We start from the raw sequence: 26,547 nt of genomic DNA on the forward strand, positions 1-26,547 counted from the left end.
ATATGAACATATAGCTCTTAGGGCAACACTACTCTTTTGATTTTCCAAATCTACCCTCCTGATATAAATATGAATATCACAGGTGTTACAAGAGTAAGTGGTTATCAGAGAAAGAGAAATACCGGATGATACCACTTTATGTGGAATCTAAAAATTCAACAAACTAGTGTTTACCAATGGGGAGAAGAAGAAGGGAGGGGAAACACTGGGATAGGGAGTTAGAATGTACAAACTATTATATATAAAATAAGCTACAAGGCTATATTGTACAACGCAGGGAACATAATCAATATTTTGTAACTATAAATGGAGTATAAACTGTAAAAATTATGAATCACTATATTATACAGCTTTAACTTTTGTAATGGGTTTCCCAGGTGTCTCAGCAGTATGAGCTTGATCCCTGGGTTGGGAAGATCCCATAGGGAAAGGAATGGCAGCCCACTCTAATATTCTTGACTGGAGAATTCCACGGACAGAGGAGCCTCTTGGGCTACAGTCCAAAGACAGACAGAACTGAGTGACTGAGCACAAGCATTGGCATGAACTTATATAATACTGACCAACAATTATATTTCAGTTAAAAAATAAATTTAAAAAAATTAAAAGTTAAAAAATGCAAAAAATAAGTGACTATGACAGTATTACATTCTCGCAAGATTTATACATAAAATAGTTCATAGATTTGAACTCAAGCCAAACAACACAGCCCCATCAACCAGCAGAAGATTGAATTAAAGATTAACTGAGCATGGTCTTGCTCACCACAACAAGACCTAGTTTTCTGTGAAGCCAGTCCCTCCCTTCAGGAAGCTTTCACAAGCCTCTTAGCCTCATCCATCAGAGGGCAGACAAAATGAAAACTGCAATCACAGAATGCTAACCAAACTGATCACATGGATCACAGCCTTGTCTGACTCAGTGAAACTGTGAGCCATGCCTTGCAGGGTAACCCAACACAGATGGCTCATGGTGGAGAATTCTGACAAGAATTCCACTGGAGTTCCACTGGAGAAGTGGAATGGCAAACCATGTCAGCATTCTTACCTTGAGAACCCCGTGAATACTATGAAAAAGCAAAAAGATATGACACAGAAAGATGAACTCCCCAGGTTGGTAGGTGCCCATTATGCTACTGGAGAAGAGTGGAGAAGTAGTTCCAGAAGGAAATAAACAGACAGAGCCAAAGTGGAAATGATGCCCAGCTGTGGATTTGTCTGGTGGTGAAGGTAAAGTCCAATACTGTAAAGAACTATATTGCGTAGGAACCTGGAATGTTAAGTCCAAAAGGTAAATTGAAAGTGGTCAAACAGGCGATGGCAAGAGTGAACACTGACATTGAGGAATCAGTGAACTACAATGGACCAGAATGGGCGAATTTAATTCAGATGACCATTATATCTACTACTGTGGGCAAGAATCCCTTAGAAGAAATGAGGTAGCCCTCATAGTCAATAAAAGATTCTGAAGTGCAGTACTTGGGTGCAATCTCAAAAAACAACAAAATGATCTCAGTTTGTTTCTAAGGCCAACCATTCAATATCACAATAATCCAAGTCTGCGCCCCAACCAGTAATGCTGAAGAAGCTGAAGTTGAATGGTTCTACAAAGACCTACAAGAACTTCTAGAACTAACACCCAAAAGAGATGTACTTTTCATCATAGGGGACTCGAATGCAAAAGTAGGAAGTCAAGAGATACCTGGAGTAACAGGCAAGTTTGGCCTTGGAGTACAAAATGAAGCAGGGCCAAGGCCAACAGAGTTTTCTCAAGAGAACACATTGGTCATAGCAAACATCCTCCTCCAACAACACAAGAGATGACTCTACACATGGAGATCACCAGATGGTCAATACTGAAACCAGATTGATTATATTCTTTGCAGCCGAAGATGGAGAAGCTCTATAGAGTCAATAGAAACAAGACCTGGAGCTGACTGTGGCTCAGATCATGAACTCCTTATTGCAATATTCAGACTCAGTTGAAGAAAATTGGGAAAACCACTGTGTCTACCTAGGTGGCGCTAGCAGTAAAGAACCCACCTGCCAATGCAGGAGACCCAAAAGATGTGGGTTTGATCCCTGGGTTGGAAGATGCCCTGGAGGAGAGCCCAGCAATCCATTCCAATATGCTTGCCTGGAGAATTCCATGGACAGAGGAGCCTGGTGGGCTACAGTCCACAGGGTAGCAGAAGAATCAGACGTGATGGAAGCAACTTAGCCACGCCTACAGCAAAAAACCACTAGGCCATTCAAGTATGACCTAAATCAGATCGCTTTTGATTATATAGTGGAAATGACAAATAGATTCAAGGGGTTAGATCTGATAGACAGAGTGCCTGAAGAACTATGGACAGAGGTTCATGATAATGTACAGGAGGCAGTGCTCAAGACCAGCCCCGAGAAGAACGAATGCAAAAGGCGAAATGGCTGCCGGGGAGGCCTTACAAATAGCTGAGAACAGAAGAGAAACAGGCAAAGGAGAGAAGGAAAGATACACCCGTCTGAATGCAGAGTTCCAAAGGATAGCAAGGAGAGACAAGAAAGCCTTCCTAAGTGATCAATGCAAAGAAATAGTGGAAGACAGTAGAGTGGGAAAGACTAATCTCTTCAAGAAAATCAGAGATACCAAGGGAACATTTCATGCAAAGATGGGCACAATAAAGCACAGAAACAGTATGGACCTAAGAGAACCAGAAGATATTAAGAAAAGGTGGCAAGAATACACCTTTAGTGTATTTAGAATATAGAAGAACTATTCAAAAAAGATATTCTTAATGACCCAAATAACCACAATGGTGTGATCACTCATCTAGAGGCAGATATCCTGGATTGTGAAGGCAAGTGGGTCTTAGGAAGCATGACTATGAATAAGGCAGGTGGAAGTGATGGAATTCCAACTGAACTATTTCAAATCCTAGATGATGATGCTGTGAAAGTGCTGCACTCATATGCTGGCAAATTTGGAAAGCCCACAGTGGCCACAGGACTGGAGTAGGTCTGTTTTCATTTCAATTCCAAAGAAGGGCGATGCCAAAGAATGTTCAAATTACCTCACAATTGTACTCATTTCACATGCTAACAAAGTAATACTCTAAATCCTTCAAGCTAAGCTTCAACAATATGTGAACTGAGAACTTCCAGATGTTCAAGCTCGATTTAGAAATGGCAGGTAAACCAGAGATCAAATTTCCAACATCCACTGAATCATAGAAAAAGTTAAAAAATTTCAGAAAAATATCTACTTCTGCTTCATCGACTATGCTAAAACCTTTGACTGCATGGATCACTACAAACTGTGGAAGATTCTTAGAGAGATGGGGTTACCAAATCACCTTACCTGCCTCCTGAGGAACCTGTATGCAGATCAAGAAGCAACAGTTGGAACCGGACATGGAGCAACAGACTGGTTCCAAATTGGAAAAGGAGTATGTCAAGGCTGTATAGTATCACCCTGCTTATTTAACTTATATGCAGAATACATCATGTGAAATGCCAGGCAAGATGAAGCACAAGCTGGAATCAAGACTGCCAGGAGAAATATCAATAACCTCAGATATGCAAATGACACCACCCTAAAGAGCCACTTTATGAAGGTAAAAGAGGAGAGTGAAAAAGCTGGGTTAAAACTCAACATTCATAAAGCATTTACAGGAATCATGGCATCCAATTCCATCACTTCATGGCAAAGAGATGGGGAAACAATGGAAACAGTGAGTGATTTTATTTTCTTGGGCTCCAAAATCACTGTGGACAGTGACTGCAGCTATGAAATTAAAGGATGTTTACTCTTTGGAAGAAAAGCTATGATAAACCTAGGCAGCATATTAAAAAGCAGACATCACTTTGCCAACAAAGGTCTGTAGTCAAAATCACAAAGTTATGGTTTTTCCAGTAGACATATACAGATGTGAGAGTCGGGCCATAAAAAAGGCTGATGCTGGGAAAGATTGAAGGCAGGAGGAGAAGGGGACAGCAGAGAACAGGATGGTTGGATGGCATCACCTACTCAGCAGATGTGAGTTTGAGCAAACTCCTGGAGATGGTGAAGGACAGGGAAGCCTGGCATTCTGCAGTCCGTGGGGTCACAAACAGCTGGACATGATTGAGTGACTGAACAACATCAACTTCATAGATAAACAGGTGAATATTTAAAAAGGAGTTTAGAGCAACAAGCTACAGAGCATGTATAGATTTAACATTTAGAATGTCTTTTTCCACTCAACTTATTCACTGTTTCTCTCCGGTCACTAGAATATGAATGCACTCTTATTCTCCTTAATAAGAAGAGCAATCTCATCGTAGTATTTGATTTCTTATGTCAGAAATAATCCTTATTCTTTTCTCAAGCCACCTTAAATGTAATTTTGACTTACAATTCAGTAACTAAAGAGCTGTCAAATGAATGGCATCTTCCCCTTTTGTGGCTGTGGGCACAGATACGTCCAGAGGCAGGTTGTAGGGGTGAGTAGGTGGGCCACCTGAAGTGTTGATTGAAATGGAATCCTTGACAAGGAATACGCATTTCACGCCACACATCCTTCTTCATCCCTGCAAGCTGGAAATGTGTGTCAGTGTTTATGTGGCAACAGGGCTCAATGATGCCCTTTGTCACAGACCTCAGTGGTGAGATTTCTGGATCAGCCTAGCAATACCTTGCTAGGTAACCTCCAAATTGCTAGGTTTTGTCTTCTCTGTGTGTTTCTGCTACAAACCTAGGAAGAAGAAAAGTGTTGAAATCTCCCCCATGTACACTCCCTTGACCTTGTCTTGGGATCCCAAAGCCCACGGGATTGTGGGGAAAGAACAGGCTTTGGGCTGAATCAAACCTCAGTTTGAACCCCTTGATTTTCACTAATTGGATCAGTGTAGATGTGTCTTTAAGCCCTCTGAGCTTCCACTTCCTCATCTATATAACTGGGGATAATTACCTATCTTGTAATAATATCACAAAACATCAATGGGACAGGCTAAGTCAAATGTCTGGCATATGGTATTGCTTAAGAGTTTCTTGCTTTTCCTTTACCCTCTACCATTTGCAGCTTACCAGCTGGCTTTTATTTGCCCTTCTGCATGAGCCTTTCCCATAGAACATGTATAATAATCTATATGTTGAACACAGTCTTAGAAGAGATCTTGTCTTGCTCCTACCTTTCATCTCTCTAGTCTTCCTCACAATTTTTTTTAAATACACAGCTTTATAGTAAGTACTTTTCCATTTTTGTTCAAAACCACAGATAGAGATGAAGAAAGTTCATTCTTTTCTTCTCCCATGTCTCCATGAATTCCTATGATATTTTCATTTGAATCAGGAAAAAGATTTCTTGAACAATATTTTTCTAACTTACTTAATTCCCTTAACTCCTTACTAGTGCTTGTTTATGAAAATGAATGGTGTTTTCGTGCACTAGACTGGTGTTTTCCAATCACGCTTCTTCTAAAGTGCCTTTTAAAAGATGTTTGCTTTTATTTGCCTTTGAACATTTAAAACACACTTACAGAGAATGTAAGGCACATTTCCAAATAAAGTTTGAATTAGTTTATTCTCACTTGAGTAAAACAATCTGAGTGCTTCAGTCTTCCACCTGATTTGATTCTGAAACAACGTAATTGTGTGCTCTTGTGAGATAAGAAGTTTCAATCCCAGGAACTAGTGTTTGCAGGAAGATTCAGATGATTGATTAAAAGCGAATCAAACAAAAACTGCAAAAAAAAAAAAAAAATGAAGTCCATAACCCAAGACCAGAAATCAGAAGTGTTGGTTTAGGAATGCTCTGATTTTAATCTCCCTTCGACTCTCCGTTCATCAGTGTGACTGGCAGAGCTCCTCAGTAAAGAAACCTTGGCATGGGACAAGCAGTGTTTAAATTGGCTCAGAGAAGACAGTGTACAAATTTACTTTTGTCTCCAAGGAGATATAATTTCTTCATTCATTTCCCCTTTTAAAATTTTTTTCCCTGAGCATTTATGAGTAAATTTTAGAGCACATAAAAATGAGGAAGTGATATCACCAGCTCGAGCCAAGTGTAGAATATGTGTTGGCAGCTATGTTATTGAGATCCTGAATCAGAGCTATTTTCTTCCGCAGCTTGGCTTATTCTGTTGATTTCAGACCAGTGAAGGAAAAAAATTGCAAGTGGTACCTTTCCACACGTATGTGTGAGATATGAATTGTGTTCATGTCACGGGCAGACTGTCCTTCAGCCTCTTGAGCATGTCTAACTTAGGGTCCCCATTAACTGTAAAATCACCAAGGAGTTTGGCAGCTGTAATTGAAGCTCTGAGAATAAGCTTTCAAATTTTCTTATTCTCTTTGTCTTTAAGACTGTCCCAAGATTCCTCTCAATTCCTCCATTACTGATATGTTGATCAGATTCTAGATCTTGTTTGAATCTTTAAGAAGTAGACTGTTGCATTTGATATAACAATAGCAGTAAAAATTCAAAACTTTCTCTTCTCCCACTATTGAGAGATTGGTCTAAATATCATTTGCCAGATAAAGCTCTCTCAGATTGGCATTTGTCTTCACTGTTTTTATGCATTAGAATTTTTCTATAATCTCAATGGCCTCAAAAAATGCTGGTTCACTCAAGGGCTAAAACATACTGGAAGTACAATAGTGCAAGGATGGGACCAAGTCAGGAGTGATCTGGAACTGGTTCCAGTTGTCCCATGAAAGCCAGAGTTCTGACTACTTTTCAGCACCCACACCTCTGCTACCATCTCTGCACCCTTTCTCTGTGATCTATTAGTTAGAGCCCTGGCAGGAGACAGAGTGCACAGCCAGTGGAGTGATTGAAGGGTTTATGAAGAGACCTTTGCAGGTCTTTGCAGTGCCTTGGGCAAAGTGGAGCTAACATGCCAAGGGACACATACCAGACGGCCTGAAATGTCAAAGGAAGGAACTGTCACCAACACTAAGTGAGAGCTATGACCTTGGAGTGGATCCCTAGACCGGAGCTATGCCTGGAGTTAGGCAAACTGAGCCACTATCAGACAGATGTGGAAGAGTTGTTGTTGTTCAGTTGCTAAGTCGTGTCTGACCCTTTGTGACTCCATGGACGGCAGCATGCCAGGCTTCCCTGTCCTTCACTGTCTCCCAAAGTTTGCTCAAACTTGTGTCCATTGAGTCGGTGATGCCATCCAACCATCTCACCCTCTGTCACCCGCTTTTCCTTGCCCTCAGTCTTCCCCAGCATCAGGGTCTTTTCCAATGGGTCAGTTCTTCGCATCAGGTGACCAAAGTATTGGAGTTTCAGCTTCAGCATCAGGTCTTTTGATGAATAGTCAGTGTTGATTTCCTTTAGTATTGAATGGTTTGATTTCCTTGCTGCCCAAGGGACTCTCAAGAGACAAAATGTGGTCCCCTGGAAAAGGGAATGGCAAGCCACTTCAGCATTCTTGCCTTGAGAACCCCATGAACAGTATGAAAAGGTGGAGGAGGGAGGGGCTGTCCAATTCAAAGGAAAATATAGACAAGAGTGAAGATCAAGGAGGCAAGAGCAGCCCATGGGGAGGAAGGAAGTTCAACATACATTCGTACAGAGCTCAGACAGAATCCCATTGCCCCAGACAATCCAGCTCTTTCTGTCCTTCCACTTCTGACTTGCCCCTTCCCATGCTGGTCCCCAGTTAGTCTTCTGAGGCCAGCTCTCCACCCATTTCATGCAGTCTGTATTATCATCATTTGAAAGCATCGAAGGACATCTGCAGATTGAAAGCTCATGATGTTTTAAATAAGCCTGAGAACCTCTGATTTGCTCAAGTGGAGACTCACTGATGCATTTCCTCTGGACAGTAATATAAGGAGCTGAGTTTTCAAAAAATTATTAAAATGTACACAAGCATCATAGAGAGAGCCCAGGTTTCCTCTTGCAGGAGACCTGGAGTCCTGTGCAGCTGTGAGGAAAATTTTTCACAGAAATAATGCAATGCATTTTTGCTGATTTGTAGTTGCAGTTATTTGTGAAGGACCCAAAGGTTTCAGCATTTGAGATTACAACAGGGATAATAATGCTAATCTCCACAGAACTGTTGTGAACATTAAAGAGAATTTTTTGAACTGGCATAAATGTGTTGCCTGCTACTGGGGGGAAATTTGAGGGTTACTTAACAAGAAAATGAGCGTAGCTCACTGCCCAGTGCCCCCAGCTTGGTACAAGAGATGGGGATTCAGAACAAGAGATGAGGCAGTAAAGTGCAGTCAGATAAAGCAATGGAGATTTCAATTGATTAAATAACTTGTCTTCCTCAATTAAAAAGAGCTTCCATAATAATATAATAGTGATTATTGAGTATTTTAATACACTGAAATACTCACAAAATTAAAATTAAATTTCAGTCATGTGAAAGATGTCATTTTTCCTGAGCATGAAAGTCCCACGACCTTTCAAGAGCAGGTAGTAGTAGCAATGAATGGAATGAGAGAGGCGTGGAAGGGTGCCTCTGCATGCGTGCATCCTGATTAAAAGTACCTGATTAAAAATGCTGTTGGTCAACTCTGGCAGACAATCACAGAACAGTTTAGATATTCAAAGACTGAGGACTTCTCAACCCAAATTAGCATTGTAAATACTGTGTTTCGGAGGATGGCAAAAAAATGCAAGGTTTCCATAGTGAGAAGTCTCTAAATTGAACCCCAGAGATGTATGTGTAGCTTCTATCACTAATCTTTTCTTATTGCAACAATTTGGTGAATGCCAACTATGTTTGTTCAGGTATCTGGATAAATTTAAGTGGGATGGTGACTCCCATCAGGGAAGGCATTATCTAATGGAGGAAGTAGACCCAAGAACAGATGAGAAAAGAGGGCCTCATGTATAGCTCTGTCAGTTGTCAGCTTGGATATACCTTACTCCCAGGGCTGAAGAGGGAGCTTTATGGTCATCAGCTTCCCTGAAAACTGATAAATTAGATGCAGACAGCTAGAGCCTAGAACTGCCAAATGCATCCTTAGGGTTGAAATATAACTGTGCTCTTTGTAGAACTGTCAGAACATGCTGAATGCACTGTTTTATTTCTCTATAACCTGTTTAGAGGCGAAAGAAAATATGATAATAGGGATGGCGGTGATAATTACTATAATGAGGCCTGTTCTCTGCTGCTCTGGGAGGGAGCAGACCATGGTGGAGGTTGTGTGGGTTGAATGAGAGTGGAGCTGTCTTCTCATGACCACTCGTTCGCACAATGCTGGCCACGTGCATTTGTATCTCTGTGTGTGTGTGTGTGTGTGTGTGTGTGTGTGTGTGCTTGTGTATGTTTCCTCATCTGTGATTTGTTCCTTGAAAAGGAAACAGAGTAGGAAGGGAATGGGATAAACCAGAAGCCACTAGGCTAGGCTCAGATTTTGGAGCTGGGGCTTCTCTGAGGTGATCTATGTTTCTGAGAAGATCACTGCTTTTCCATTAGTGACTCCTGCAGATACATGGCTGTGGAATGGTGGCCGAGTGATTCTCTGGGCACCCAGACAGGTGTGTTAAGAGATTTTCATTTCTTTGCAGCTCAGAGAAATGCTCTTCTGTCTCCTTTCGAGCCAGAAGAAAATCAAGCCTAACACCCACCACAGTGAATCTATCACACATTTTTCCTACAGATACAGTAGGTATCGGTAAACTTTCTTTTGTTTAACTGATCAGAGAAGTAAATTAATTTGTCAAAAGTTGCACAGTTAATCAGACAAGTAATGTATTTTTAATGGCTATATTACTAGCTGTTTTAATTCTGTCATTTTACTCCCTAGTGTATTTGGAATAAATTTCCAGTGGCCTCTTTCCTAGAAATGAATGCACTTTGTGCACTTTGGAAAATGAAACACATTTTTCCCCCACTCATATTTTGTTTGCATTTCATCTGAACCTATTAGGTTGAGATAAGCCACAAATTATTTAGCCAACTCTGTCACGTCTGTGATCCACAAGATACAAAATTGGATTCCTTTCCAGTCTTTCTCATTCTAGGAAGTTCAGCCACATCCATGACATATTTTTCCCTAATTTTACAACATTCTGATTGGCCAATCGACTTATAGTTTATATCAATATTTAGTATATTCTTGAATATGTTCTATCTCTCTTGTCTGAATGGGGAGGAGAGAAGATTATCATCAGTTTGATTTGAGAGTCAAGAACTCTTTTCATAAATATTATTTCTCTTGAGATAAACAGTAGAACTTCGCTGAGTTTGGGCACTGTGCCACTGTCTTAAGTTGAATGTTTTGAAAATAAAGAAAATACCACATAAGACAGCCCTTCTGGTTGCACATTCTGTGGAGTGGTGGCCTCTAAACTCACAACTCCAATGACATGGACCTTAACTGATCAAGAAATCTTTGTCCTGATCCAACCAACCCCACTAAACCATGAACTGCAGTTATGCCATTTTATAGCTGAGGCGAGGAAGGGCTAATTACTTGCCTGCTCAAGGTGACTAATGACGGCAGGGCCCCAACTTAAATCTGGACATCAGCTTTGGGACACTGACTTGCTTTCCCTTCTATGTGTGTGGGACCCTTAACTTGCTCCTAATTACCTGTAGGTAAAAATCAGCTCCACTCAGGGAATACCAAACCCTTATAATTCATCACCTGCTAACATGCACAGGGTTATTCCCTGCTTTGTACTTTCTGTATCTTATGCCTGGAATGCACCTCACTGTGACCACTTCCCTCCTCTCCTGACACCACATTTACCTTGTGAGCATTCACTACTCAGTCTTCAACCCCAGATTGTCCCCTCCACCAGGAAGCCCTCTTCATCCTCTCCCTGTCTCACACCCAGTTTCCTCTCTCACCTGGAACATTTATTCATTTATTGATTTATTCAACAAATGTTTCTAAACACTCACTAAGCTGAGCAGAAACCACACAACTCTGAATACAGCTCACCAGCTCCTGTCCTCATAGAGCTTACAGTCTGGTGGAGACATTAGAAAAATATGGTGAGCACACAGAAAAATGTGTAATTACAACTGGATGAGGGCCAGGAAGGAAAGAAAGTTGGTGCCTGGAGCCTACAGTCCCCAACTCAGCATCACCACTGCCTGCAGCAGTGGCACTCAGACTACCCACTTCAGGGGTGCCAGAACTGAGGGAGGAGATGGCCAAGGGAGCCTCTGCATGCCCGGGATGCCCGCCTGCTCTCCATCTAGTGGCTCCCAGAGCCTCGGGCTTCTGCTGAGTAAAGGACATAAGCATGTGCCACCACAGTGAGGAAGGCCTTTGGTCAGGCAGCAAGGGGGATGGTACTGGGGGTGTGAAGGCAATGCCTTTTTCAGAGCTATGAGGGATGCTCACCAATAACTGCGATGAGGTGGGGAGGCATCTCATAGGGTAAAACACAATCCAGGGACGCGGATATATCATGACCTGGTCAGAATTCCATCAGTCCCTCCCCTTGTCTTCATTCTTAGGATTAATTAATAGGGGATTTTACATTCTCTTTACAGATCTCTTTAGGAAGACACACTAATACTTTTGTAAAAGTATTTCAGTTTTTGAATAGTCCAAAAAAAGAAAAGAGAGAGAGAGAACATCACATAGACTCAACATTCATAAGGAACACTTGGGCAAGACACTCATTCTCTGGGGTTTATTTTCAACTTTGTCAAGAAATACTTGCCTTTGTCAACTTAAAAAAATAGTCACAACCTAAAAGCTGAGAGTTACGTTTTAATTGGTGGGAATATTTAGGACTTTAATCACAGGAGACAGTGTCTTATGTAACCCTGAGAGAATTGCTCTGCTGAAGCAGGGGGAGTGGGTTGGGGGGGGGAGTGGGTGGCGGGGGGGAGTGGGTGGCGGGGGGAGTGGGTGGCGGGGGGGGCGGTTGGAAAGGGAAGTGAGGGGAAGTTGGTTATATAGAAGTTTGCAATAAAGGACAAGTAGTCTGAGCATCAAAAGTATTTTATGAATTAAAGAAAACCAGATAGCCCAGGTTAAGGAATTTAGTGCTTTTCTATCCAAGGGAAGAGTCTGGGCTCTTTGAAATCATTCCTTCCATGTGCATCTCAGCTATCTGGGTCCAGTATTCTGTGTTTTTCACATCCTGAGTTCCCCAGTGCTCACTGTAGAGTGGCTGCAGCCTCATGGCTGCCGGATCGACAGGTATTTTCTTCCTTCCTGAGTGACCTTAGGGTCAGGGATTCACATTTGGAGGGCCATAATCACTGATGTCAATATGAAGGAAATATTCCATATCTCACCTTCATATTATAGGATTCTTAGGGTGTTTGTTCCTTATATAAACTTTAAGTTCTTGCACTGAAATATACTTTGTAAACTGAAAGAATAATATAAATTACGAAGAGAGTTTTCAGCTTTTAAATATAATGAACTTGCCACTTCTTACCTGTGTTTTTCCTTCAATTTAAATGCACCATAGAATATATAACATTGCATCCATTTGAGTTGAAAGCTTGTTATGCAATTTTTTTTCTTCTTTTTCTTTCATCTTTTAATTCTAAAGAGTATGGTTACTTTAGGTAAAAAAAAAAAAAAAAATGAGGTAATGACTTACAGAACCATTAATTGTTCAAGGGAAATAGTCCAAATCACATTTGCTTACATGGAATTACTCTCAGAAATTTTATTATTCAATGTATTGTAGTCAGCAAAACAAAGATTTTAATAAAGTCCAAGTATCAAATGTCTCAAGATGCTTAAAATCTTTTACTTTGTCTACTTAAAATATTAGTAGTTTGTGTTAGGGAGTCTTATTTATGTTTTTGAAATGTTTTGTTTAGTGTTTTGCAAATATTTAAAGTATTAGGCTATTCAAAATGTTTATAAGAAACAGTTTAAAACAGTAATATGGAAAGTTCTATTTGGTTTTCCTCTTTAATTATTTTGTTTTTAAACATCATCCAATACATATAGATTTGTTTTAAATGGATTTTCCTTCAAATGTGTCCATTTGGAAATATACACTATCTTTTACAGTGCCCATTACAACATATTATTGATAATAAATAAAACATTTTTGTTAGTTGTGACAAAAATCTTTATAAATTTTTATATACAGTATAAGAGAAAGGTATTCTATCAGTTTAATGAATTATTGTAATGAATTTTTACTCCAAAAAATTTCATGGAATCAAGTAATTTCATGGAATCAAGCAAGTAAATGCTTAGTGGCTTACTTTGAAAGATGCTAAAAACACCTCAGCTCAAGTGATCTCCCTCTCTGGTGCCCCTTATTTCACCATTTGCATTTCATTTCCTTCATGCTAAGATTTGCCTCCTCTGGTGGGCTCTTTGTGGGTTTTTTCCTTTGTTTATTCATTTGTTTTTAATGTGTTCTGTTTTGAGAGGACAATATTTCTCCATGATGCCTTAGTGAGCTTTATCCTACCCAGCTGCTGTGTTCCCTGGAATGAGTTGCCTGGGGGCAGAAGGACTCTGAAAGAAACCAGACCAAGTAGTGTTGCTGTAGGGCCAGCCCAGAACAAGGAGTAATGGTCACTGATTATGTTATGCAAATAGCAGATGTTCTGGGTGGCAAATTTGTGTCAGGCAAACATGCGAATATTTCCATGAGCCAGAGGTTTTAGCCTGAAGGCTTTCTCTGATGAATCAGTACACTGATCAAAAGGTCCACATTGGTCTAGTTTATTCATTCCTTGAGTAAGAACTTGATGGTTAAATGCTAACTGAAGTGGAATTAAACCCAGATTAATTTGTCCTCCACTGTTGTGTGTTTCAGAGACTGGAGCACAGGGAAGTTTTGGTGGGCTTGTTGTTCCTGGTTTTCCCGTTCATCCCAGCCAGCAACCTCTTCTTCAGGGTGGGTTTCGTGGTGGCCGAGAGAGTCCTATACATGCCTAGGTAATTACTGTTTCTGGTTTTCTCTTTACGAGACCAACACTGATGGCTCCAGAGAGACTGTTGTTTGTGTGTATCACAGTTAGATCCTTGTGGAGCTCAGGTGTTTATTACATCAGCTTTAAAAACAGCCACAGAGGAAGCTGGGTAAGAATATTGACCCGAGTATATTCAGGATTTTAGCAGCAATCATTTTACCGTAACTTCTTTGTTCAAGTATCTGTGCTTATTAAACATAATGAGTTACTTTCTAGAGATATTTGTTAATTTGCATTAAGTTATTAACTGTGTTAAGTAGCATGATTTTAATTGACTTCTATCTTCTTTCTCCCTCTTTCTTTGTTCTTGAATTTAAAAATAGAAACAATCTCAAAGAAACTTGTCCTTGAGAAAAACATTGGTTAAAAGTTATAAAGGGCATTCAGACATGTATGATTACATAATGCCACTTAGCTTTGAATTTTTGAACAGTGTGACGCTTGTCCGTTCTCTTGTCTTATTCAAATGTCAGCATTCCAAGGCCATGTTTCTCTCCAGAAGCCTGAAAATGTCCCTGAAATGGTTCTGCCATTTATCTATTGTGTGACCTTAAGCAGAACATGATTTTTTTTACACTCATTTGGTTTTTTAAACTTTAGAACATTATTTCTTTATTTTTATTTTGGCTGTGCTGGGTCTTTGCTGCCACACATGGGCTTTATTGCCACGTGGCACGTGGGATCTTAGTTTCCTGACTAAGTATCAAACCCCCATCCCCTGCATTGAAAGATGCGTTCTTAACCACTGGACCACCAGGGAAGTCCACAAACTGAATTTTTTTTTAACTTATAGAGCTTTATTTATTTATTTAATTTACTTTTATTTAAGCCACGCTGTGCAGCTTATGAGATCTTAGTTCCTCGACCAGGGATTGAACCTGACCCTTAGCAGTGAAAGTACAGAGTCCTAATCACTGGGCTGCCAGAAAATTCCCTCTCATTTTTAAAACAGATATTTTAATAAGCTTCCTAAAATTAAGTGATTTTATGAATTATGAGTAAGAATGAACTTTTCTAAAAGGCAGCAAAATAAATACAATAAACCAAAATATTATCAGGAAATTATTCATTCATATTGAGTTAGAAATTTGTTAACTTTAAATTTAATTTAAATAAAATTAATTTAAGTAATAAATAAGAAGATTTAATTTCATTTATGGATATTGATTGAGAATTTTTAAATGCATATAATTAGAAATGAATTTCATAACCTTTAACTTCCCTCAAACTAAGTACCTCACAGCTTTTCTAAGACTTTACAGTCTCTTGTTTTGACTTGGTTAATGAAAAGGTGGCCTTTAATTTTCTTTGTGTTTACAGCACAATTTGGGAAGGAGATTATTCCTTGATAAGAACTACTTGATAAGACAAAAATACAGCACAATTTCTTTGCATTCTATGTTGCCTTAAGATAACAAGCTTGTGAGGCTTTGTCGGTACAAAGGAATATGGTGGACAAAGGCAGACTTCAGGGTCTGCTCTACATGTGTTTTTGCTTGGAGCAGCTGAGAGTGGCTTCAGTCAGGTTTTGTCTGCAGTACTCCTGATTCCAAGTAGAATCTGTATTCATTCTTCACTTAAGAGATATTCACAGAGCACCTGTGCCAGGCATGCTCTACTAGATCTGAAGCTACAAAAATTAGTGAATCTCTGGGTTTTGTGTTTTTTTTCCCCCCACCAAAGATTTTAACTGCTGATTAAACACAAAATGGCACCTTTCAATCTAAACACTTGATGGGTCTGGATATTTTTTAAAATAATATCACAGTCTAATTGTATCAGGACTTTTGTTGAATCTTTATTGTATGTCAGTCACAACACTAAGTGTGTTATATTTGTTTTCTCAGTTAATGCATGCTGTATGTGGTGGTTCAAGACATGTTCCTACAGTCTTAGTGTGACGTGAGTGTGACATCCCTAGGTCTGTTTTCTCATCTATGTAAAATGAAGATAATGGCACTGAACTCAGTAAGATATTATAAACATTAAGTGAGATGGTCATATAAAAAACTATAAAATGCTTTGTATTGTACATGACTAGTAAATATCAACTGTTACTATTGTTGATATCAGCTTTCTGAGATAGCTGATACCATTATACCCATTTTACAAAAGTAATGCCTGGGCTCTAAGTTAAGTTACTTGTCCAAGTGATAAAGCTGCTGCTGCTGCTGCTAAGTTGCTTCAGTCGTGTCCAACTCTGTGCGACCCCATAGACTGCAGCCCACCAGGCTCTGCCATCCAGGCAAGAACACTGGAGTGGGTTGCCATTTCCTTCCCCAGTGTGTGAAAGTGAAGTTGCTCAGTTGTGTCTGACTCTTTGTGACCCTGTGAACTGCAGCCTCCTAGGATCTTCTGTCCATGGGATTTTCCAGGCAAGAGTACTAGAGTGGGGTGCCATTGCCTTCTCCAAGTGATAAAGCTAGTAAGTGGCAAAATGGTGGATTATGGATCCTTGTCTACTGACCCGTCTGTCACCTTCCAGCTTACATTGCTTCTCTGATAGTAACCTCAGTATTCTGCTCAGTGGAAAAAGATGAAGAAAATCTGAGCATAGTTAAGTACTCTCAGCTCAACTCCATTTGGAATCAGCACTTGATACTTTAGGAGTCCTGAGATCTGAATCCTCAGCCATTGAGGTTCTGACTACATGGGCAGTGAACTTTTCTAATCCAAATACAAGAGAAAATTTTTTGAGGAAATGAAAGGCTGGAATTTTAAACAAGAGGTTAAATTTCATTCTTCTGGAAGAGAAACTTAGGTAAACATTATGAAAGAAAAAGTGAAATTTAGCTACTCAGTCATGTCCAACTCTTTGCATTCGCAAGAACTGTAGCCTGCCAGGCTTCTCTGTCCATGGATTTCTGCAGGCAAGAATACTGAAGTGGATTGCCAATTCCTCCTCCAGCGGCTCTTCATGACCCAGGGGTTGAGCCTGGTTTCCTGTATTGCAGGCAGATTCTTTACCATTTGAGCCACCGGGGAAGCCCATAATATTGTCATCAACCGTGTGTAAGCTATCTTATTTAAAGCCAGGGGTTTCTATCACCCCAGCAGGTGTGTCCTCCACACACAGAATCATCCAGCTCTGGCCCTCCCTGTGCTGCCATGTCATAGCTAGGCCTTTCTCTGATTCCATTCCTTTGCTCCAAAATAGTCAAAGTTGTACCACTGCCCTTTTCCCACTAGGAATAAGCTGATTGGGATTAAAAGTTTGAAATATAAAGAAAATATCAATATTACCAACAGCACGTGCCTGCCTCTCAGAACTTATTTGAATTTTGCTGCATTTGGCAAACTTGATGCAAAGTCATCCAAAAATCAGTTTCAGGAAACTGATCTTTATTAAAAGATGGCTGGCCTTTCCTCTCCAAGTTCCTGCATCTATGCATTGTAGTGCTGATGCCAAGTCATCATTTTCTGAGGGTTTGTCTTTACTGCCCAGCGTCTCCTGTATTCAGATCCACATTATCAGTGTGTCCAGCCAGGACTCTTCCCCTCCAAAGCTTTAGTCTCAGCAGATGCCAAGGCCGTGTGACAGGGAGGTGGTCCTGGAGCTGATGAAGGGGGCAGGTGACCAGGCCAGATACACAGCTCTGAACACACACCTGAGAGTTTAATTCTGATTCTGGGAGCCTGGGGTCAGAGGAAGCTGAGGAGTTTTTGAGAGAGACATTGTACTTCTCATGAACCCCAGCCTTCCTTCACCGTCGCTGTTGTAATGAGTACCACAAGGGAGCCATATTAATTATGGTGCTGGATTTGCTTTTATCTAAAGTTGTACAACTGGGTCAGAAATCAAAGTTTTGTGGTGAAACTTCTGTACTATGACTTAAGAGACTTAAGTAACTTTGTTGGAGCTGGTTACCCATGGTGACAGTTTTCATGAAAATGGGTACTTTCTCCTAAAAAGATTTTACTCAGCAGAGACCAGCTGGCCCATCTCAGGGGAGGATGGTAGACAGTTGGGTAAGGACCTGCTGGAATCTTCTTTAAGGCTGCAAAGAATGTTACAGACAACTGCAAGTGTCCCTTGGAAAGTGCCAGAGCACCAGGTGAAGCCAGTGCATTTAATAAACCTGCACGCTGGCTTCTACAATGCTGAAGCATGTGTCCAAGCTTTTTTAAACACACGGGAATCCTCTCTGCATGGCTCTCCTCCCATTAGTGAGCTCAACAAGAAAGAGCCATTCCCCACTGCATTCACACCCAGCTGCTTTGGGGAAAATATGCACCATGTATTCTGGCCTTCTTGAAGATACAGATCATCATCTTTAATATAGAAATTCATCAATGCAGAAAATCTGTGTTATCTCCAAAACTTTAGCCAACAAAAGGAAGATGAAATTAAAAGTTCAATTGATAGATGAACTTCCTGCTCACTGAATGTTCAAGTTAAGGATCCCATTCTGAGTTTTAAGATCCCATCCATGAACACTACAGAGGTCATGTCCACCTTCACTGAACCCCAGGTGGATCCCTGCAGCCCCAGGGGGCTGGTTTGGCCATTTTACAAGAAAAACCCAGAATGAGTCATATCCACAGTTCTCTTTCATCCTCCGCCTCTCTGCCTAACAATGAACAAGTCACTTAAATCTTTTGGCTTCTGTTCTCCCTCCATCCTGACCTAGCGAAGATCCAAAATCTCACCTGCCTCTCACTTGCACTTTGAAATCTGTGGATAAAAGGAACAGAAATTGGCTATCTATTTAGCACACTGTTGTATGGCTTTAGGGTCAATGTTTTACCACCAAAAGCAATTGGAATAATCTTTTCTTCTGGTGATAAATGCCAATTTTATGGATATCTTTTTTGAACAGGCAGGGGAGTTCAGGGCTTAAATCATTCTTTCACAGAAGTTTTGATCTCTTGTTCTTATCTCAAGAGTAGCATATAATTTAATGGCTACTTTTTGTATTTCATAAAACCACTTTATAATGCTTCAAAGGACTAAAATTTCTTAGAATCAATGAAGCAGACATAGTTGTTGAGAGCTCTCAAATAAAATCAGAGGATATGATCAGAGATCCATTCAGATGCCAGATTAAGGATGATTTATTTACTTTAGTGTCAAAGAGCAAATTCCTGAACTATTTTAAGAAAACATGTATGAGGGGAGAGGGAAGAACAGACAGGGGTAAGTGAAGGCAGAAACAAGAATGTGGACAGAATTGATCAAGAAAAACTGGGACCATGGAAGGAGAAGTTAAATAGATAACATGTGTTTGAGGGGAAAAAGGATACGATTTTAGTTGTATAGTTCTTCAGCTAATGGACACATCAGACATGGAAAAATGGGGAAAAGGTGACTCTTTTCCATTTTCAGTTTTGACAAATACCTTCAAATCATACCTACTAATTCTAAAATGGAATTTGTAATCTTATACAGGTTATTTATTTCTCAGGATGCAAAATGAGACATGTTACCTCTAAAGGAACACTAGTCCTGTTATCTGACGTTGGGGACCCCTACTGATAAGCCCTCTATGCGTATGTTCCTTCAGAGTTGCTGGAAGAGAGTGATGATTGAGAGTGAATCAAAGTTTTGCCGAATACACAAATCAACAGAAAAATAATTTGCTATCAATAAAATCTTATGTTAGCACATCCAGTGAAAGGAAGACTGACCTGGGAATCAACACGCTGCCTGGCCATCCTGAGGATTACTTTCCTGTCTATAAAATCTGAGTGTTGGCCTTGCCTAGTGGTCCCCAAATGTTGCTTATATCTTCATGCCACAGTTATCCCTGCCTATAGCCACGCTGGAGATTGAGAGTGCAACCCTCCATTAATTTCTTCTCCCTCACTCAGCTCCTCCTTCCTGGACATTTTGCAGTTCAGGAGATCTAAACTCCAGTTATCAGGATGCCACATGGTCTCAAAGGTTCCTTTCAGCTCCAAAGTTCCACTCTTTGTGGCTTGGAATAACCTTGGGTAAAGCATGGATTTTTCCTCTTAAGGTCTGAAACACGTTTGTCCTGTATTGGAATGGGACCACTTGTGTCTGCTTAGTTTCAGCATGATACCCAAGTAGGGAAAGGGAGACATATCCCCTGATGGTGGGGCAGGAAGAGGGGAAGTCCACCTGCCATGTGGATAGGCCCTCTGCAGGGTCCAGCAGAGGGCACTGGAAGTTGGTCTGGGCAGCCCTGGTGTGGGGCCTCCTCATGAACTGATGGGGTGTCCTTGCTTAGCAGCAATAAGGAGTACCTGCCAGGAGGAAATAGGACCCTAATCACTGAAGTAAGACAACAAGGGGCAAAGGCAGATGCTCCCATTCAAGTGGTGATAGTGCAGGCAGCTTATCAAGAGAAGCTGCAGCCATGAGAACAGGTCAGATGTGTGCATATCCATATCAAGTCATGAGAAGAGACTCAGGAATTGTGCTGAAGCCTAATATCTAAACCCAGGCTCAAAGCACAGGTCAGATTGCTCACAAGGTGAATGGTACTGAGTCCGACATGTTGAGTCCCTCTGCCGCCCTACACTGGGGTTTCAAAAGGCAATTAATGTTGGTCTTCAGAATACCACAGGGTAGGGATGGGAAGATTTGACTCCAGTGTGTTTGTTTCTCTGCTCTTGCTGTGCCAGCATGGACTGTTCCATCCAGCCCCTTGAGACCTCAACTAAGAAGAGAGATGAGATCTAGAAGCTGGATCTTGTCTTGTGAAGGCTACTCTCCAGAGCAGGGCCCAAGTAGGGAGGGTCCTGGGCTGCACCAGACTAGTGATCAGTCACCAAGTCATCATGGGAGTGAGTGGGCTAGGTGACTGTCATGACCAGAAAGGAAGCAGTAGGACTTTACAAAGGAAATCAAATGACTGTGTTATAAATCTAGAGACTGTGGATCACATAGAACAGAACAGTAGTGAGAAGGAGTGAGTGAGCTGAGAGGAGGTCACGGGCTGAGGATCAGCTAGTCCGTTCTGTTGTGTTCAATTAATTGTCCTCGGCTATTGGATAAAGGGAGGATAAACTTGAACAGTTATTTGCTAGGCTGGAATCAAAGCCTTAATATTATAGAACCTTGTTAGGTTGTTAGTTATAAAAGATAAATGTTTGTTTCTGAGTTTTAAATGGAGAGCAGTAAATGTCTTGGAAACCATGATTTTAAAGTAAAATTTGGAGAGTAGAATCTGAATTCAGGTAAGACTGAATAGAATAGTACATGTGCAAAATGTTTGTAAGCTATAATTACAAGCCATTATTTCAGTCTATCCTGTACCAATGAGAAGACTGGGGGAACCAAAGTGGAAGGAAATCAAAGCAACATAGTACAGGCCTCTCATTCTCCAGTGCTTTTCTTCCTCTTGCTTTGCTCTACAAAACTCTTTTGTCTCTTTTCTCATCTCATGTGCTCAAAAATAAACAACCCTTAAAAGAAAAAAAATAATATGTTGAATCTAGACAAGTGGTACAGATGAATCTATTTCCAGGGCAGGAATAGAAACTCAGATGTAGAAAACACACAGGTGGACACAGAGAGAGAAAGGGAAGGCGGGATGAACTGGGAGATTGAGAGTCACGTATATGCACGACCATGTGTAAGACAGCGGGTGGGAAGCTGCTGTAGAGCACAGGGAGCACTACTCAGTGCTCTGTGACGACCTAGATGGGCGCAGTGGCTGGGGGAGGGGGTGACGGGGGGGAGGTCCGAGACGGCGGGGATATAAGGCCTATACACAGCTGATTCACTTCATAGTACAGCAGAAACTCACACAACAGTGGGAAGTAGTTATACTCCATTGGAAACAAAAAAACTGAGCTCCCAGACACAGAGAACAGATTGGTGGTTCCCAGAGATGGGGTGTGAGGGGTGGGCAAAATAGGTGAAGGTGGGCAAAAGGCACGAACTTCCAGTTATAAGTTAAAGAAGCCCTGGGCATGTAATGTGTAGTGAATAATACTGTGTTGTATAACTGAAAATTGCTGAGGAAATAGATCTTAAAAGTTCTTATCACAAGAAAAAAAATGTTTAAGTATGTAAGCTTGATGGATGTTAATTAGACTTACTGTGGTGATCATTTTACAATAAATAGAAATATCAGATACCTGACACTAGTGTATCACTCGTATCTCAAATTTTTAAAAAAGTGAGCAACCCTAGCTTATCAGGCTAGCATTCTGAAACATAATACTGAAGGAGGTTATGGAATGTGCCTCTGGGAGTGGAAGGGAGACTAGCATGAAGGTGTCACACTCCCAGTGTCCTGCATGGTTTGCCTGGAGGATGTAAGTGGACTTACGTATCGCTATTGCAACCTCCCCTCCATTAAGACTCCCTCGTCTTTATTAGTGAATCTCTTTCTTTCCTTGGCGCCTGGATTCTGTCCTGAGAAATACATCTCAAACCAGGGACTTCTTCTATACATTTTATTCATCTTAAAATATCCTCCCCACTCATTTAGAAGCCCAGGTTGTCAGAGGTGGGACCACCATTTTGTACATGTGTTTTCTCATAATACCCAGAAAAATACATGCTTCATTAGAGAGTATTGTGTAACATTAAAGAACATTGGATGCTCAGAGGTAGGGTCTACCTGCCAATGCAGGAGACGGAGATTTCATCCCTTGGTCGAGAAGATCCCGTGGAGGAGAAAATGGCAATCACACTAATATTCCTGCCTGAGAAAGCCTATGGACAGAGGAGCCTCGTGTGTTACAGACCACAGGGTCACAAAGAGTCGGACTTGACTGCGCGACTCAGCTTGCATACGCCGACATGTGCCACAGCCTGTGCAGTCAGGTCTGTGTTAGTATGGGGAAGAAACATGGGTATAGCAGCAGCTAGTGAGTTGTCTGGCCATTATGCTTTTGCTTCAAAAGTGAAGATGCTCGACTCCAGAATTTGGTAGTTTGTGGAAGAATTAGTGGCAGAATTCAGGTCCTAATGCTGAGTATGCTGTAGGAGGTTTGAGAAGGTGGTTTTTCTGACATCTTAGATGTAGATTCAGTTACTTTCGAGGTGTTTGGCTTTGACCAAAAGGTCTTTCAGCTCAGATGGAAAATTTGGATGTGGCCACTTGAACCAGGCTGAGATGGAAATAAGCCAAGTGGAGGCGCCTGCAAAGGGAAACATGACACCTCGAGTATCACCCTGGTGATAGTCATCTTTGGGTTCCACTTTGAACTGATGCATTTTTAAGTTCACTTTTGTTTCCATGTTAGCTTTGTTGTCAAAACTTGGCCTCTGTTCACTGGTGCTGAATAGAAACACAGAGACAGAGTTTTGGGTGTAGTAGAACACCTGAGGATCGCAAAGTATACATATATGTAGCACAAAATGTGTTCAGAAACTTGATTTACTATTGGACCATACTCTTCGGATGGACTAGGAAGTTCTTTTAAATCATTAAATATTAAGATGACCATCTCTTCTATTAAATTACAGTACATGTTCTAGACCATTCAGATCAAGCCTTTCTGAGAGTTTTCAACATCAGTTGATTGAGCTTCAGGCTTTACAACGTTTATCCCTGTAGAGATCATCTTTACAGTTCCTCAGGAAAATGTGAATGTGCTGAGTTTTGTTTTCAATACTGTATGAAAACAGGAAAAAATAAAACAAATTTTAGAAAATACAGCTCATTTTTTTTAAAAAAGGAAAGAAAAGAGCAGCTTTTATTGCTTTGCCAGGCAAAGGGGACCACAGTGGGCTAATGCCCTCAAGGCTGTGTGACCCACCCTGGAAGGGGTAGGGAGGAGTTTAACAGTGGTTAAGAAGCAGAGCGTGATCAGCTTGTGGACAGTTCTTGAATTGGCTTGCATCAAGGTGAAGTTTCAAGCATCATCAATCTTCTGGTTTCAACCAGTCTAGGGTCTGTGTTCTGGTGGTCAGCAGTTTTCATCTGGAGGAGGTCTGCTTCCAGTAAAAACAACTTAAGAATGTGTTTCAGAACTTTATCTATATATTTTAGGGAACTGGGAATTGGGTGATTCTGCTGTGTGGCAGAATCATAGTCTAAATTTTTACCAGTTCCCTAGCCCGAGAGCTCTTCTTTGTTTCTATATCTTCCTATTTCCCAGTCATTAGTTCGAGTCAACGTTTTACTCCAAAAGACAAGAACACAGGGGCTTTTACACAGTTTTAGTTTCTGATGCCTTTAACCACAGTGTTCAATCACACTTATAAAGCACCTCCTGTTATCTGCCTAGTACTTAGCCTAAAAAAAGGAATAAAACAATTCTCTATCCTTAAAAGTCACCCGAACTTCCAGTTAATACTTTATGTCTTATCAGAGTTGAATACAAAAGCTTCCTCATTATGCATTAATGCAACAAAGAGTTTATAATTTTCTTTTCCTTCACTTTCACAAAGATAGACACAATAGAGAAAGGTTTGACATGGGTCTAATGGAAGATTTGCTTAGTGCTTTTTTATGTTTGAAGTCTATGGATGTTCATTATTGTAACTACATGGCCACATGTATTTCACATAGGACCAGTGTGGCTTATTTTCTGCAGTATTTTTTTCTATAAAAATGTTATGTGAATCATACCTTTCAGAAGGAAACAATGTTGTATAAAGTATTTTGAAGTTTTAAAGGTGTTCTTATTGAATGCTCTTAAAAGACTTATAACTGGCCTGTAAATTAGACAGTTTGGGTCAGTCTGGAAATTGTTTCTTGAGGTGTATTTACAGATCTACAACATATTTTATTGATGTAGTTCAGTTCAGTTCAGTTCACTCACTCAGTCGTGTCCAACTCTGTGCGACCCCATGGACCACAGCACGCCAGGCCTCCCTGTCCATCACCAACTCCTATAGTTTACCCAAACTCATGTCCATTGAGTTGGTGATGCCATCCAACCATCTCATCCTCTGTCATCCCCTTCTCCTCCCACCTTCAATCTTTCCCAGCATTGGGGTCTTTTCAAATAAGTCAGGTCTTCACATCAGGTGGCCAAGTATTGGAGTTTCAACTTCAACATCAGTCCTTCCAATGAACACCCAGGACTGATCTCCTTTAGAAAGGACTGGTTGGATCTCCTTGCAGTCCAAGGGACTCTCAAGAGTCTTCTCCAACACCAAACTTCAAAAGCATCAATTCTTCAGCGCTCAGCTTTCTTTGTAGTCCAACTCTCACATCTATACATGACTAGTGGAAAAACCATAGTCTTGACTAGACGAACCTTTGTTGGCAAAGTAATGTCTCTGCTTTTCAATATGCCGTCTAAGTTGGTCATAACTTTCCTTCCAAGGAGTAAGCGTTTTTTAATTTCGTGGCTACAGTCACCATTTGCAGTGATATTGGAGCCCCCAAAAATAAAGTCAGCTACTGTTTCCACTGCTTCCTGTCTATTTGCCATGAAGTGATGGGACCAGATGCCATGATCTTACTTTTCTGAATGTTGAGCTTTAAGCCAACTTTTTCACTCTCCTCTTTCACTTTCATCAAGAGGCTCTTTAGTTCTTCTTCACTTTCTGCCATAAGGGTGGTGTCATCTGCATATCTGAGGTTATTGATATTTCTCCTGGCAATCTTGATTCCGGCTTGTGCTTCATCCAGTCCAGCATTTCTCATGATGTACTCTGCATATAAGTTAAATAAGCAGGGTGACAATATATAGCCTTGACATACTCCTTTCCTGATTTGGAACCAGTCTGTTGTTCCATGTCTGGTTCTAACTGTTGCTTCCTGACCTGCATACAGATTTCTGAAGAGGCAGGTCAGGTGGTCTGGTATTCCCATCTCTTTCAGAATTTTCCACAGTTTGTTGTGGTCCACATAGTCAAAGACTTTGACATAGTCAATAAAGCAGAAATAGAAATTTTTCTGGAATTCTCTTGCTTTTTTGATGACTCAGTTGGTGTTGGCAATTTGATCTCTGGTTCCTCTGCCTTTTCCAAAGCAGCTTGAACATCTGGAAGTTCACGGTTCATGTATTGCTAAAGCCTGGCTTGGAGAATTTTGAGCATTACTTTACTAGCGTGTGAGATGAGTGCAATTGTGCAGTAGTTTGAGCATTCTTTGGCACTGCCTTTCTTTGGGATTGGAATGAAAACTGACCTTTTCCAGTCCTGTGGCCACTGCTGAGTTTTCCAAATTTGTTGGCATATTGAGTGCAACACTTTCACAGCATCATCTTTCAAGATTTGAAATAGCTCAACTGGAATTCCATTACCTCCACTAGCTTTGTTCATAGTGATTCTTTCTAAGGCCCACTTGACTTCACATTCCAGAATGTCTGGCTATAGGTGAGTGATCACACCATCATGCTTATCTGGGTTGTGAAGATCTTTTTTATTCAGTTCTTCTGTGTATTCTTGCCACCTCTTCTTAATCTCTTCTGCTTCTGTTAGGTCCATACCATTTCTGTCCTTTATTGAGCCCATCTTTGCATGAAATGTTCCCTTGATATATCTAATTTTCTTGAAGAGATCCCTAGTCTTTCCCATTCGATTATTTTCCTCTATTTCTTTGCACTGATCACTGAGGAAGGCTTTCTTATCTCTCCTTGCTCTTAACTCTAATTGATGTAGTAGAGTACCTAATACACACATGAACTTTAGAACGCTGATACCTGTATTCAGTTCAGAGAACACATCCATGTGTTATTTCATTTACTCTGTGCAATAGCCTTTCAAAGTGATTGTAGTACAAACAACTTCGCTTTGTTGATCAAAGCCTTGTCGTGGCAAAGGGGCATGCGTAACTCAGCAAAGCTATGAGCCATGCTGTGCAGGCCCACC

At 40.7% G+C, this 26,547-nt stretch overlaps 1 protein-coding gene across 1 annotated transcript in view; it reads left to right on the plus strand.

Annotated features, from left to right (window-relative positions):
• TMTC1 (transmembrane and tetratricopeptide repeat containing 1) overlaps positions 1-26,547 on the plus strand; it is a 318,214-nt gene that overhangs the window by 188,839 nt on the left and 102,828 nt on the right. Inside the window, exon 9 of the mRNA XM_018048363.1 lies at positions 13,697-13,818. Coding sequence (XP_017903852.1) covers positions 13,697-13,818 — 122 coding nt within the window. The remainder of the gene's footprint in view (positions 1-13,696; positions 13,819-26,547) is intronic.

Source organism: Capra hircus, chromosome 5, assembly GCF_001704415.2.
Source record: "Capra hircus breed San Clemente chromosome 5, ASM170441v1, whole genome shotgun sequence".
NCBI lineage: Eukaryota > Metazoa > Chordata > Mammalia > Artiodactyla > Bovidae > Capra > Capra hircus.